The following is a 14,178-nucleotide window of genomic DNA, read 5'->3' as shown; positions in this document are numbered from 1 at the left end:
GTCAACCAATAGTTACAAAAACGACCGCTTAAAATTTGCTGGGTGAGCTCCATGGGCAAAAAAAAACCCATTTATTCAAATTGGTACTGCTGAAGAAAATTCGAACTGAGTGTCACTGGCTCGCTTAATACGGCGGTCATTTTCCCAGAAGAGAGGTAGGTAGTGCGAGAGAAAACTTCCGGTTAGTGACTTAACGTTCGGTAACCTCCGAAGCATGAGCTGCACTGGTAACCAAAACTACAGCACTGCTGGCAGTTCGGTTAGCCACTTGCCAGGTTGGTCAGCTTTGCCACAAGCGAGTGTGGACAGAGTGAAAGGTGGGCTGTGTTATCACCTTTGATCTCCATTTGCTTCCGACTGCCTGCCCTGCAACTGCATTGTTATGTGTATGCTACTTTGAGGTGTGTACACTGTGATGACATTGAAGAGCCGCCTTGCGACCAATAACGCTAGACGCGCTGAACATGAAAAGTGTGTGTGTGCGTGCGCGCGCACGTGCGTGCGTGTGTGTGTTGGAGTCTGAGGCACATTAGAATCGGGCAATTTCAGTAATTGCAGCTTCAGCTCTGTTTTTAGTTCCACCTACCCATCTGTGCAGAATTTTGGTTCTGATTAATGAGACTCCTTTTATACTGCCTTAAAGAGACCGACCGCTGACCAAAACGTGTCCCAAGATTACAGTCTAAATGGAAAGACCGTGCCTTATAGTGTAAGAATTGAGCACTGCAATATCAAAGAAACGAGGATTTATAATTTAATTTTGACACTGCAAATCACATGAAGCAAACTGAAGTGCCATCCTGCAATGAAATCCCGCCGTTATCAGTGTGACCCACCACGTGACCACATCTCAGTAAAATATTGCCGATTTGTTATCAGTGTGCAGTGTTTGAGCATTTATCATGTTTTATTATAGTTTACGCCATCTCCAGTGTGCCCTTCAATAAAAAGAAACGCTCCCTTTCCATCTCCGACGATGTGATTTAAGCTTTTGTCGCAAGATGGCATCACAGTGTTTTGCATTTCTTGGACAGAGCAGCAACCATGGCCGACTAAAACTTTCAGCAACGAGGCATACATCCCCGTGCCATAACAGCTTCGAGTGAGGAAAGTATAATGGACGCAACTTCATACCAAAAATGTCATATTACTCTCTGGCGGCTAAGAATTATATCAGTTTTGGTACATCACTTTTAACAACCTGCAATCGCCATAGTGCTAGTGAGCATGGTTTCCAGCACTGGCATACATAAAAACAGCGTATGTGCTGACTGAAAAATTCTTAGTAAAAATGTTCTACAGCAATTCTAACAAAACCGTTACAGAATCAATCACCTTAGACAGCAAGCTTTCTGCTGTGCTGAAAAAAATTGAGTGCTTAAGAGAGGATGTGCGTATTATAGCTATTTTTTTTTATTTATGGCACAATCCTTTCATAAGTACCATGAAAGTGTGCTTTTTTGTGTAGAGTAATGACAGGTAAGTGGTTGCATTTGTAGAGGGCAGCGTAACCAGAATTTGGAAAGGCTTCAGGAAGTTTGAATAAACTAGCACACGCAGCATACAAGATCCACAAACACTCACTGGTGCTGCAGCAGCTCGCTGACTGCCAATGCTGGTTGGGGGACGGCTTGGCAGTGGCAAACCTGGCGGTGGACCCCTTGGGGGAGCACCCCTTGGTGGAGGAGGGATTCCAGATGGTGGTGGGGGCACTCCAGGAGGGGGAAGCCCAGGAGGGGGAAGACCAGGTGGGGGAAGGCCAGGTGGGGGAAGCCCTGGTGGGGGTAGTCGGGGTGGGGGCACTCCAGGTGGGGGTGCTCCAGGTGGTGGGAGATGTGGTGGTGGTGGTGGTGGAGGTATAGCACTACCAGGTCCAGGCAAAGCTACCGGAGGTGGAGGTGGGGCTGAAACTGGCTGCTGGGACACAACACCCAGGGGTCCAGGCGGGGCTACCCCAGCTGGTGCAGAGGAAGGAGGGGGAGGAGGGGGAGGGGGAGGCACAACGGCTGGAAGCATGGCAACAGCAGGCGTCAGGATGGTGGTCCCCTGCGCTGCCACGGGTGCCGGACCAACCAGACTCACCTGGTAAAGGACACCGGCAAGAACAAGAACATGAGCACCTTGTCTTAACCCAGCTGAAAACTGGAATATGTCTGAGATGGGTGATCAGATAGGGTTGAAATGCTGCCAAAGGGCTGCAAAGTGCTTATTTATTACCCTGTGGGTTATGAAACAGTTGGCAGTATGTTTGCTCCTTGTGTTTAGAACATGTCCCTCATTTTGCACAAAGCACCTGTGTCCCAGTGTGTCAATGGACATGCAAGAAACTCACTTAAAGCAGACCCCTGGGCTTGTTGATGGACACAACGAACGCTTCAACAGTTGGTGAACGCTTCAACAGTTCAGTGGTGGGGATAAGGTGGCCGCAGCTGGTGCAGAAAACGGTTAATTTTAGGCCACCGGAAGAGGCCTTTATGCGCCATGCGCACCGCCTATAGGGGTGCCACTGAAAGCCTCCTGGCAGCAGGCACTGAAACCGAAGGCAGGCCACTCGCTGCAGCTTCCCGCTACCACTGCAAGCTTGGCTGAGATACGCGCGCGTTATTCGCTACCCATGGGCGTCCCATACAGTTAATTTTGTGGAGAATGCATACGCAAGGAAATCGCACTGCATGAAGTTGACATGCAGCTGATGGTACATCTCACAGGGCAACAGTTTTCGCCGCAGGTGAGCGTCGCCGAGCCTTGCTAGATGAGGATTTGCTCACAGTATGCCGCCTCTGCCGACAGGCATTTTCCCAATGAGAAATCTTTCTTGTTTGTTTATCATGCGAATTATTTTCCCCTGTTTACACTGAAGGTATAGATTTCTCGTGTGTTGAGGCTGTGGCACCGGACTTGTGATTATCTGACACAGGTGCGGGATTGTGAAAAAGTAGCAATAATAAAGAAGGAAAAAACGAATCCACTTAATTATTCCCAAGTGAAATTAATTGCCAGTTTTCTTAGATGGTAACTACGTATTTGTTGCAGAACTAAAATGAAAGAAGCCTCGCTTTCACGTGTACCACTATATTCATCGCTTGAAGAAATGTTGACATTACATTTTGTAGCTTGCTATAGAGCAATTAATGCGAAGAAGCTATCCAAATTCTTCAAAGCAATTTAATTGTCCCTAGTGAATAGTACAACCAGCCTGTTATTAAGGCACAGAAATGAACCCTCTGATGAAAGTGTTCGATCGTTACAAGTGCGGAGCGAATGCATGGTCTTTTCGAGGCAAGCGATTGAGATCATACTAGAAAGGCGTATCGCTGAAACGGTGCCCAACTGACCAGAGCAAACCATTTCTTTTTTAATACTTCCATTTAAAGGGCAGATACATTTGCTTCGCGTGGCTTAGTTAGGGTGGCTTTCCAGATGCAACACCTCCTGTACAGACTGGAGAGGCTGGTCTAGTCTGGTCCGGTCTATTCCATCTCATGCACAAACATACTGAATAGGGTCCAGCAACATTAACAAGCAGTGAAAAAGCGAACAAAGCTGTGTAAAGTTTGTGAAACTGAGCATGGAGCGTGAAACACTTGTGGGGCAGCATGACAATATGTGATGGCTACAGGCACCATAGCTCTGAAGTTCAGGCTTCTTGGACCAGCAAGAAGTCATACTACAAAGCACTCACAAGTGATGTAACGTCACGAGAAAGTGTAAAGTGCTCCCAAATGCAAGTACAGAAACACAGCCGCTAGAGATCCGAGCGGCCGTGGCAACAAACAGTGTGGCCAGCCTAGCAGATTATCAACAAGTGCTTAGTGGAGACTGTCCATCGATTATTTATAAGTGACAGGCTGCAGTTACGTGTAACTTAAGTTTGGAACAATAGTCAGTGCCACGATAGGTGCGGGTATGCGGTCTTGTGAGGTGCATTCTTCTAAGCCGTCATTTGCTTCTTGATTTAACCAACTCATTGTTAGAAGCGTACAGAAGCAGTGATCCACTCACAACTTGGCTACGCGTCCCCCTGCTCAGCTTCTCGCATCAACTTCTTTTCTTTAAAGTGCACTTACATGGAAAGGTGGGCAATCTGTCGCATTTGCAAACAGCGCGCCTGTTTTGCACATTGCGAGCCATTACGAGGTTCTACACATGATAACTATCACCGAATGTGGGAGGAGACAGAAATACAAGAAAAGCAATAAATGCTCCAGTGTGCAAATTGAACACGGCACAAACTTTTATTTTTCTTGTTGAACAGCCGCGATCTAACGCTGTCAAACGGAGGTGCGGAAGAGGTCACAATAGCATGCTCCTGGAGAGGTTTCAAAGTTTTCGAGCAGCCAGCTACGCAATAGTACGTTCCTTACACAAGGCTTACACAAAGATAAATTCGCAACTAATCAATACTCCCCACGATGTAAGCTATCAAAACACAAGTGCATCGCTAGACGCGATAGACGCGGCCCGCCCACGCTTTGCGGGCTTGCCGACAGGCAGCGGAGCCATCGTCATGCGCACTATGTATACTGCGGTGGACAGTGTTAAACTGATGATGATGATTATTAGTGGTGTCCTACTCTAATTCTTTCCTTCTTGTCACTTAGCATTTCTCACCGTGTCCCAACTTGCTGTGTCACGAGCCATTCTAGGAACAAAGGCGCCACTGAGCAGTTGCTTTCTTGTTCCTTTTCCACAGCAGAGTTTTGTGAGAAGTGGAACAGCCTAACATTTCAAAAGGAAATGAGTGACCTTTTTAAATTAAACCAAGATTTTCAGAACTATGATTATTCCGAAAACATTAGGCTTGCTTGATGCAATGTAAACAGGCAAGTGATGCTGCTGCACTGTGACGTACCATGTCTAATAGCTTAAGGTAGTATATTTGAAAAGCAAAAGACTAGTTTCAATATTTTTTTGAAACAGTGAATACAATCACTTAGTGCATGCGTAGTGTCCTTCGTTTCCAGTTTCAAAATTTTACAAAACTGGGTGGAAATTGGGTTTAAACCATTTCACAATTTGAGTTTTCCTTAGTTATTTTTACAGAGAAAAGCGGTCATTCTTTGGTATGCCATGAAATACCCTAATCAAACAAACAAACAAACAAACAAGCCTCTATCATTGGGTTGCACAAAGGAACTGTTGATCATCTCAAATGTCCCACACCCTTTTTTTGTTTATAATAATTTTTCTGACACCTCCATATTAATCAGCATTTGCATCTCTTCAACTGGACCTTTCACACTGGGCATGTACTTTAAAGGCAAAAACACTTTCAGTGCCACAGCAGCTATTCAGAATGTCTAACAGCTTGACAGCAGGTTTGGTGATGGACAGTGCTTAATACAAAAGGTGGCAACTTATGTTTCTAGGATTTCCCTATCAATGAGCAGCTTTTCACTTTATCCACAAGTAAAGCCCTGCCTTGAGTAACAAGAGTTAAAACCGGTAATAGTTAATGGGGGTTAATGATTTTTAATTTACCGATAATTAACTGCGGAAGCCTTTCTTATGTGGGTCCAGAATAGCTGTTGATTTCCACAGGGTGCCCCAGTTAACATGTCTGCAATGAAAAAGTCCTTTTCAGAAAGGCAGGTTCTGGACAGAAGCCATGCTTCATTCAATTTTTATGGAAGCCATCCATGGTGCACATATCAAAAAGAATTGTATTTTATTCAAAAACGAAAGACCCTGTGCAGATGCTAAGAAACTTGAAGCTGAACAAGATCGCACATTCATGTAGCCATAGAGAGCAATGAGTTAACTTTGTGACAGAGGTTTAAACTAGTGCCCTATACAACGCCACATTAGATGGCTTATGGGGGTTTACGGGGGTTTAACGTCCCGATGTGATTCGGGCTATGAGGAACGTCGTAGCGAAGGGTTCCGGAAACTTCGACCACCTAGGAACCCTAGGGATTGAACCCGCGTCTTTTGGGTCAACAGTCGTGTGCCAACATGGCGGCCCATTACATTAGACTGAAAGCCCAACAATGCTGCATTTACCAATAGCTTTAGTCATCAGGATGGTGTGTCGTGTTGCACAAAGCTTCGCCAATAGAACGTGCCGGTTTGGCAACAAAACTTAGTTTACATCGCTTGCTGAGACCAATGTGAGCTAAGGCTCCTTGTTTTCCATGCTTCGAGGAAGCCAAAACTTTCGGGGCTCTCGAAAAGTGAATGCTGCCAGGCTGCAATAATAAAACAGATGACGTGTGCGAACAACAGCTTTCGTACCCAATAGTGATGTGCTGATCACTTGCTCTCACAGACACCGCGCCATGTGTCAGGGCCACAACACATGCTTGTTTCATGATGTGCCTGAAGCAGTACAATTGCTGGATTGTGTTAATACTGGGTTTCCAGAAAGTGTGCAGAAGGCACAATTGCCCGCAGAGCTGTCTCTTGAAACAACCTGTCTCACTTTTTTTTTTAACACGTAGAGTCATGAACTTGGACCGTATTCACCAGATGCAACCTCATGAGCTTCATTCTGTACAATGATGGCTACATGACTACAAGCATGGGACAAGCCACTGTGCCACAGCATTGATGTTAACAGCACCAGCAATATTTTATGTCATAATATGTGCACAGATCAGAATGTTAATCTGCATAGCACATATATCAAATAAATGCCAACAGACTGCGAAAGCAGCCTGAGCCATCGCCAGCCATTCCCATGTTCCAGCATCACAAGCATTTTGCCTGCTGCCCCTACAGCCAATGAAGGCACCATGCGGAGCAGCTTCTGTTTATGAAACACATTTGACCTTGAGTTTTACAACCAAAGCAAAAAACGAAAGTACCAAAAGACTCTACACGTAATTTAACCACCCTTCCTCTCAAACAAAACAAGAAAGCTTCACGAGTTTTAAACTGACTGTATTTCAACAACGTCAACTAGTAGCAACTAAACATTACTTTATTATAGAGGCTTTAGGTAGAACAGGCCTATCTGTTCTTTGCATGTAGCACAGAGACTTCACAGAACAGGCTTGATATCTGTTCTTTGCATGCAAGGGTAAGAGCAAGAGTACATGACTAACATAATTTATTCTAAGTAATTTCTATGAAGAATTAACCATGCTTTGTGAGGGTAACACACCGAAACATGCGTACTTGTGCAAGCAAAGCCTGATTATTATAGGACCATAGCGAAGACCTTATTTCAGCCCATCCATAGAGCAGTCCTTCATTCCACCCTTCCTGCTGCCCATCCCACACCAATACAGAAAGGGAGTGACATGAGGGAGAAATGGGTGGGGAGAGGGAAACTGACCGGTGCCAGAACCGTGGCCTGTTGGGGAATGGCCGTCGCCACGGGGGTCATGGCTGTGGCGGCTGTTGCCAGCACGACAGGGGCAGCGGGGGCAGCCGCGGCCGCAGCTGTAGCTGTAGCCACAGCCAGCGGGCTACCGGCTGGAGCCACCAGCACTGCCGGCGTGGTCACCACCTGGTGGGCCACTACTTGCTCGGTCACGGGGAACAGCTGCATGACGCAGCGGAATGGCCGCACCTCAGAAACTCACCAGCTGACCCCAACACACGGCGCTTCATGCAAGGACTGTGCTCTTCAAGGAGTATGGGCACCATATTTTTGGTTGCGTGCTTTCTTGCCTCGAATCATGCGCAAGATATTATTATCGTGCTCAGTACGACCTACACCGCGTGAGCACCCGGGCAGGCACTAGTGCGGTGTAGCTCATACTGAGCGCGATAGTACACATGCATCACCATGTGAAATTTGCTATGCCTGGAAAATGACGTTTAAATTAATTTTTTTCTCTCATCTTGTTTCGGTTATAACAGCTGAACAGTGGCTACGAAGTCAAAGTTTGGTTCACGTCACGTGGGCTACAAAAAGACTCCAATGTAAGTGCTGCTTTATTGTTTTAATTGTACTCTTAAGCCAGCCTGCCCCAAGAGCAGGAATGACAATGAATCAAGAAGTGGCAAAAAGCCACTGCTTTTGTGTGCCTAAGTTAAACTGGCATCAAAGCCACCGTTTGGGTGCTGAAAATGAAACAGATACAGCGCGAGAGAAAGAATTCAGTTATAGATCATTTACTGGACCCAGGCAAACTCCATGCGGCTGTTTATTTTAAGTCTTGAGCATCGCTGCCAAAGAAGAGCACATAACCAAAATTTGTTGTCAGTACTCATTTAATTGATAATTTTTGGTAGCGTGTTCCATTTTGTGCAACAGACCATCTGGCACAGCACCTCAATACCAAGTAGGACCTCACATTAGGTGAGTACCTAATTACTCACTGGCGTCCCCTTTAGCTCAACTATTACAGTTCCAAAGGGAAAATACATGTTTTTCTCAAAGCCTGTGTACTTTAAGAAAAATAAACCAATGAAAGAGAACTTGCATGAAAGCCATTCCATCAACAGTTTCCATCAAATGCGATACTTCCAGCATTCTCAACTTCTGACGCCAAGTCTCAAAACAGTCTCAGCACACTTCCTCAAGGAAGCCAAACAAGTTGCTATAGCAACAACAGAATTGTTCTAGCTGGCAAACCTAAGAAGGGGAAGCACTCACGGACTGCAGACAAGCAATTATTATACAACTGCTTGAAAATGTACGTCTAAGGCAACATAGATTTCACCATCACCACTGGCGCTGGTCTCTGAGCTCCAAGACTTGCTTTCGGAATTAAGCGGGGTGAGAAACGCAATTCCTCGGTTGAATGGCGTTGTCAGAGATGTAAATATACGTCAACGGTCAACTGGAAAATTGTTAAACTGCACTAAAAACAGGCAAACGCGATCTGCCCATTCCAAAAGTGATGGCACGGCACCCTCGGAGTTCCGGCTAAATCCATCCCTGCTTGGTGGATCAAGAGAAAACTTCGCTGCAGAGCGAGTTGCTCCGAAATGGCCAGTCGAACTCGCAAACCTGATATCATGACTGACCAGTGGAACGCGCATTCGCCGCCATGGAGCAAAAAAAAAAAGCTGCTCCAGATCAACCAGTGGAATTCACCATAAGTGTCTGGGCAAAATGCAGTGACAGAGGAGGCAAAACACTCTTAACAAGGAGCACCAAAGGGCTTCCATGTATACAGTCTCTGTCAAAAATACACGGCCCAAAAGGTTTGCTCCTAAATTATATACTAGTAAGGCTCTCAAGCACCCATGCAAGTCGAGGTTCATAGGAGTGGGGGCAAAGTTTCCCCTCGTCACTGAGAGCTTTAGAACACTGCTGATGCAAAAGAAGTCAAGCTACATGGCCAAAAAGCAGACACGGTGGGCTGTATATTTTTGACAAATGCTGTAGTATACCCCAACAAATTCAAAATAATTTCATCGCAGCAGCTACAAGACCATGGCACCAACACCCAGTTGTTGCTCATGATGTGGGCTGTGGCATATGCATGCTAGTTGTGGATGCTCGTTCACGAAAGACACCTAACCCTGATTCCAAAGAGAGCGGTTGTCTCACCTGCTGTTGAAGTCTGTGCTGCCTCTCCTCTTCGAGGATGCGTGTTTGTTCCAAAATCTGAGAGCATCAAGGTAAAGAGATGAACTCAAATCTCACACAATTCTGAAAGACTGCTGTATGGCACACATTGCATGTCACAGCAATTCCTGCACAACAGCCCTACTGCTACTGCTTGTATACCAGCCGAGGTGAAAAAAAAACCACACAGTTTATAATTTACACAGCAGCACAAAGAGCAGTGCACCAATTGCAAGCAAGGCTTCAACAAAAAACTGTTTCACCGTACTGTCTGGCAAATCTGCACAACATAAACAAAGATGGCAGTCGTACTAGTCTCCGAAGCTAGTGTCTAGAATGTACTGGCTAGTGTGCCGAGTGCCGGCAACTCACCACGGGAAGTGGGACGCCATTTCCAATGATTGCCAACAGTCGCTGATTCAGGACACTGCTCACAGGAAGTGTGCTACAAAGGGTATGGCCTCAAGTACCTATCTATCTACCTGTGTGTCGCCAGCAGACGATATCGCTTAGTGCAGCACCACCATCAGAATGTCGCAATGAAAGAATGCCCAAGGCAAAGCGGCCTTGTAAAAAACAGACATGTGAAGTCATAGCATGCATCACAGAGTGTCGTCACAGAGTGACATCACGAAGAGGACAACGTTTTGTTTACTGTGATGCACATAATGTGAGTTAATATGCAGTTAATTACGGTCTATGCTAAAAATAAAGGAATGACCATGTTTTTCACTAGGAAAGCGTAGCGCTAGGGCTTTAGCATACTCCAGATCAACCAGTGGAGAGAGAGAGAGAAAGGAATTTAATGAAAGGAAAGGTGGAGAATCAACCAGTGTCACCCCACCAAACTGACTCAGTTGCTTGATAAGTGAGACGCTGCACCAGTGCAGCCGGCTACAGTTTCTTCATTAAAACAGCATGAAATGATGACATGAGAAATGGCGAACTTGCTGGACTTGCTATAAATCTGCACTTCCATAAGCTATGTATTAACACCGAGAATTCCAAAAACATGTTTTGACGCCTTCTGTGGAGGCCGCACCACGTCGGCATTAAATCATGCAGTATTCCACGGAACAAGCGGCCCTCATAGAGATATTTTTTTAAAGAAAAGAAAAGCTAGTGCTACGTGTGATGCAACAAAAACAACTACTTATCGAGGGGAACAAATGCATGTCATTCGTGCTCATACTGATTTACACGGACCAATCTGCCTATGCAGCACGACTCGCCATCTGTGTCTGTCCAGTGACCAACAGATAGTTGTGCCTTGCGTGAGCCCTGTGAGCTTGAGAAAGACTAGCAGCATTGGAACATGATGCGTGGGCAGCTTCCAACTTCCTTTTGCAGGCAGGTTCTCCATGAGTTGAGAACAGAGGTGCTGTTTTAGAGTGCCCAAGTACCAGAAAACTGAAGTGTGTTACTATGCTGAGCCCGAATCGGCGGTTTCTGGAGTTGCGAATGGCCATGAAATAATAATTACAAGCGAAAAAAACCAGCAAAAAAAAAAAGACGCAGGACCGGGAGAAAACACACACACACTCTTCTGCTGGTCCTTTTTCGCTGGTTTTTTCACTTGAACATGCACCAACTCGCCCAGCAATTCACGCTTCTTAATAATAATTACCAGGGTCACTTAAGGGACTTACATGCAAGTAATGCGAAAGCATTGCAATTCTATTCCAATTCTATTCTATTCCTTTGTAGCTGGTGCATTTGTAAGTACTGCTGACTATTACTGGTTAGCATTTCGTATTTTGCTACCTTTGATGACATAACACCTTTTCGACCAATTATGAGTTTTGTAATGCCACCACTTTTTGGGCGACGCCGGGTTTATGTGTCGATGGGTCATCTAATGCTTTCTCATTAATAAGAAATTTCAAACAAGGAAGGTACAAAACTCAAGAACTTCATGAAAATTAATAACAGATCAGCAGGTCATCAGGTAGGGAGCAACTCTTCTGCACAGGCAGCTAAAGTGGCAGCAAACAAGTTGTGCTTAATAATCGATCACAGTGCAGTGTACAAGGCAAAAGGAAATTTCAGGTTTCGAAGCAAAGGGCAAAATTACGAAAGGTAAACATTACTTTATAAAAGCCAGGCATGCCTGTATAGCACAGCAGCAAAAATCGCATTCCCACCTTCTGCTGCTTCTCGGCTTCAAGCATGATCTGTTGTTGTTGTGCCTTGCCGAGGAGCTCCTTTTCTTCCTCGAGGAGACGAACTTGCTCTTTACCCAGTACTTCCTTCTGGTGCTCCAAGAGTTCCTACACAGCAGCCGTGGAACAGAGCAAAGCATGCCAAATTAAAAACACGGGAAACGAAAACAAATCAAAAGGATGTTTCAAACATTCGTCCTTCAAGGTAATTTCATTGCTAAGCTGAAATAGTATGACGCATTTTCATGGGCTCTAAAAATTTAATCACTTGCCTCCAGAAACAACTAGTATGACAAATTGCTCACAGCATTAACAGCACTATTGGTGCTGTTAGCTTTCTCCCAGGAACCAATGAGGCAATGGTATTATAGCTAACAAGACTGCTTAACCTGCAGACCTTTTTTGAAGTTTCTGAAGAACCATCACACAATATAGCTACAGATATGGTTTTTGTTTTTTTGGTACTCCAGCTGATGCTGTGTTGCAGCTGCACTGCTATGCCCATACTCTGGTAGTACGCATATTGCATAAATAAAGGGAATGGCAACTTGACATTACAGCAGTCTACTTATGTATTTGAGTGGCAAATGGTGAACAAAATCTCTGTAAAGACGTGTAAACAAAATGGACTTATGAAGCAACACGAGCATACACTGCAACCCTGATGCTTGCAACTGACAGGTCAGCTTTCTAGTGTGACCACTACGTGATGAAGTCCCTTGGAACCAAAATTTTAGGTTAAAGAAAACGAATCGATAAAGCCCTGAAACCTCATACAGCAAGTTAAAAGCAACCTTCCACAGTGCGAGAAAGTACAGATGAGCCAAAACATACCTTTTCTTCCGGCTTTTCTACAGACGCATCATCTCTTTCATGAATAACAGGAGCTTCCTGAGCCCCCTGGAAAACAGAAAAGTTATTGCAATCAATGAGTCTCGCGAATTCACACAAAATAAACGCTGTTTATTACTAGAATGAACGCAGTCGTCGGCACGAAGCAACAGCGTTACCTGGGAGTCTTCTTCGGTATCCATGCTGTCATCCTGAGCTGGGGTCACCTCCTAAGTATGCCGAATTCCACAACAATTAATGAAAATTAATTGCGCTTCCGAGCTACACAACAGACTGGGAGTTCTCACTGGCATATCACAACGATTTGCCGATTACTTACATTTTCTTCATCTATGGCAGCTTGCAGCCTCTTCACAAGGTCGGCCTTTAAGCCTGCGAATGAAACGAACAACGAACGTCAACACCGGTTCCATTGAAAAATAAATACCGAAACTGGAGCTGTGCGCTCCTCAGCGTAGCCGTAGGCCGTAAAGCGAAATTACTCCACATGAAGGAAGCACCATCGTTTTAAACACAGGACTACACTAAGTGTAACAAACTTATGAGCAAAAAAAAAAGCATCAGCTGTTAGTCGCAAACGTTGCGCACCCCAAGCTACGAAGTTGCAGCGTGCGATCGCTTCACGAAAGCCCTATTAAATGACACAATTTGATTCCCACGGCAAGCCTAGGTGACAAATATGATCATTAAAATCACCTGACGTTGACAGTCCTCGCTCTGATAACTTTTCCTTCAAATCAACGACACGCAACTTCGAAAGATCGCCACCACTGCGCGACGCCATCTTTGCGAATAACTGATCAAGCCAGGCTTGGTAAACACAACAAAATATGGCCTCAGTGGCGCTGCAGGTCAGTTTTTTTCTTTAGGGTGCCTCGATGCCAGCGCCGCCTCTAACATCTAGGCACCCTAGTTTTTTTTTTTTTCTGCAGCTTCCTTGCAGCGACCGGCGGAGTGAAGTTAATTGTAATAGTAAAAGCACGTTGGGTGACAGACAAAGAAGGTTAGAACGATGAAGGAAACAGGGATGTGCACGGTGCGGTGAAGGCCGTGTGTAGGGACAGGACAGCGCGCTAGGGCGTTGGCTGCACCGCAGATTTCATAAACGTGGCGCACTTCACATATTACTGAGAGTGTTCTTTGTTTCTTCGAATCGTCACGGCGAGAGCAGGCTCATACGCTAATTAAGAGATCGAGCTCCTGCGCTACCTCAGGAATTTGTACTTTGGGTCAAGCTTAATAAAACTGATCTCCATGCAGTATTCTTTGAAATGCACATAGTGTGATTTTTCTTTGATCGAAGTCATCAAATCAGCATGAAGAGGCTACACGACACATTCCCGCAGTATTGTGCGTTGCTCAGTTGGAAGCGACAATGCAACTTATAAATGACCCGTTGTGTCGCGGGGTAAAACAAGCTGTGAGCGGTTACTGAAACGGCTAATGGCTGAATGCAATACTTACGTTTCGCTGAAACAGCGGCAGATGCATAATCTAGTAGTCAACAGCGATAACTTGTGGGGGGCGCAGTCAAAATAAAACACCAGACTGGTAAACACGGCTTGATTCCTTTACCGGCTGCAACTCCTAGCTGCTGCGTACGCGTCGAGGAAGACACATGCGTGATTTATTGCCGGTGTATTCGTGCGAGCTATCGTTGGTGGCCGGTCAGCTTTACGCAGCTGGAGGCACCAC

The 14,178-nt window shown here is 45.4% G+C and overlaps 1 protein-coding gene across 3 annotated transcripts in view; it reads right to left on the bottom strand.

Annotated features, from left to right (window-relative positions):
• LOC144128439 (splicing factor 3B subunit 2-like) overlaps window positions 1-14,178 on the bottom strand; it is a 39,198-nt gene extending 25,020 nt beyond the window's left edge. Inside the window, exons 1-8 of one of the 3 annotated variants that reach the window (XM_077661841.1) lie at window positions 13,948-14,178; window positions 12,803-12,855; window positions 12,642-12,692; window positions 12,466-12,531; window positions 11,614-11,739; window positions 9,452-9,508; window positions 7,280-7,489; window positions 1,585-2,082 (exon numbers count right to left, since the gene is read on the bottom strand). In XM_077661841.1, the coding sequence (XP_077517967.1) occupies window positions 1,585-2,082; window positions 7,280-7,489; window positions 9,452-9,508; window positions 11,614-11,739; window positions 12,466-12,531; window positions 12,642-12,665 (981 nt within the window). In that variant the 5' untranslated portion in view covers window positions 12,666-12,692; window positions 12,803-12,855; window positions 13,948-14,178. Of the gene's footprint in view, window positions 1-1,584; window positions 2,083-7,279; window positions 7,490-9,451; window positions 9,509-11,613; window positions 11,740-12,465; window positions 12,532-12,641; window positions 12,693-12,802; window positions 12,856-13,179; window positions 13,292-13,947 lie in introns of those variants that run through there. The other 2 variants (XM_077661840.1, XM_077661842.1) reach the window with 2 other exon arrangements.

This window comes from Amblyomma americanum, chromosome 4, assembly GCF_052857255.1.
Source record: "Amblyomma americanum isolate KBUSLIRL-KWMA chromosome 4, ASM5285725v1, whole genome shotgun sequence".
Taxonomy (NCBI): domain Eukaryota; kingdom Metazoa; phylum Arthropoda; class Arachnida; order Ixodida; family Ixodidae; genus Amblyomma; species Amblyomma americanum.
Note: the sequence above shows the minus strand (reverse complement) of the source record. Positions and strands in the feature narration are given on the sequence as shown.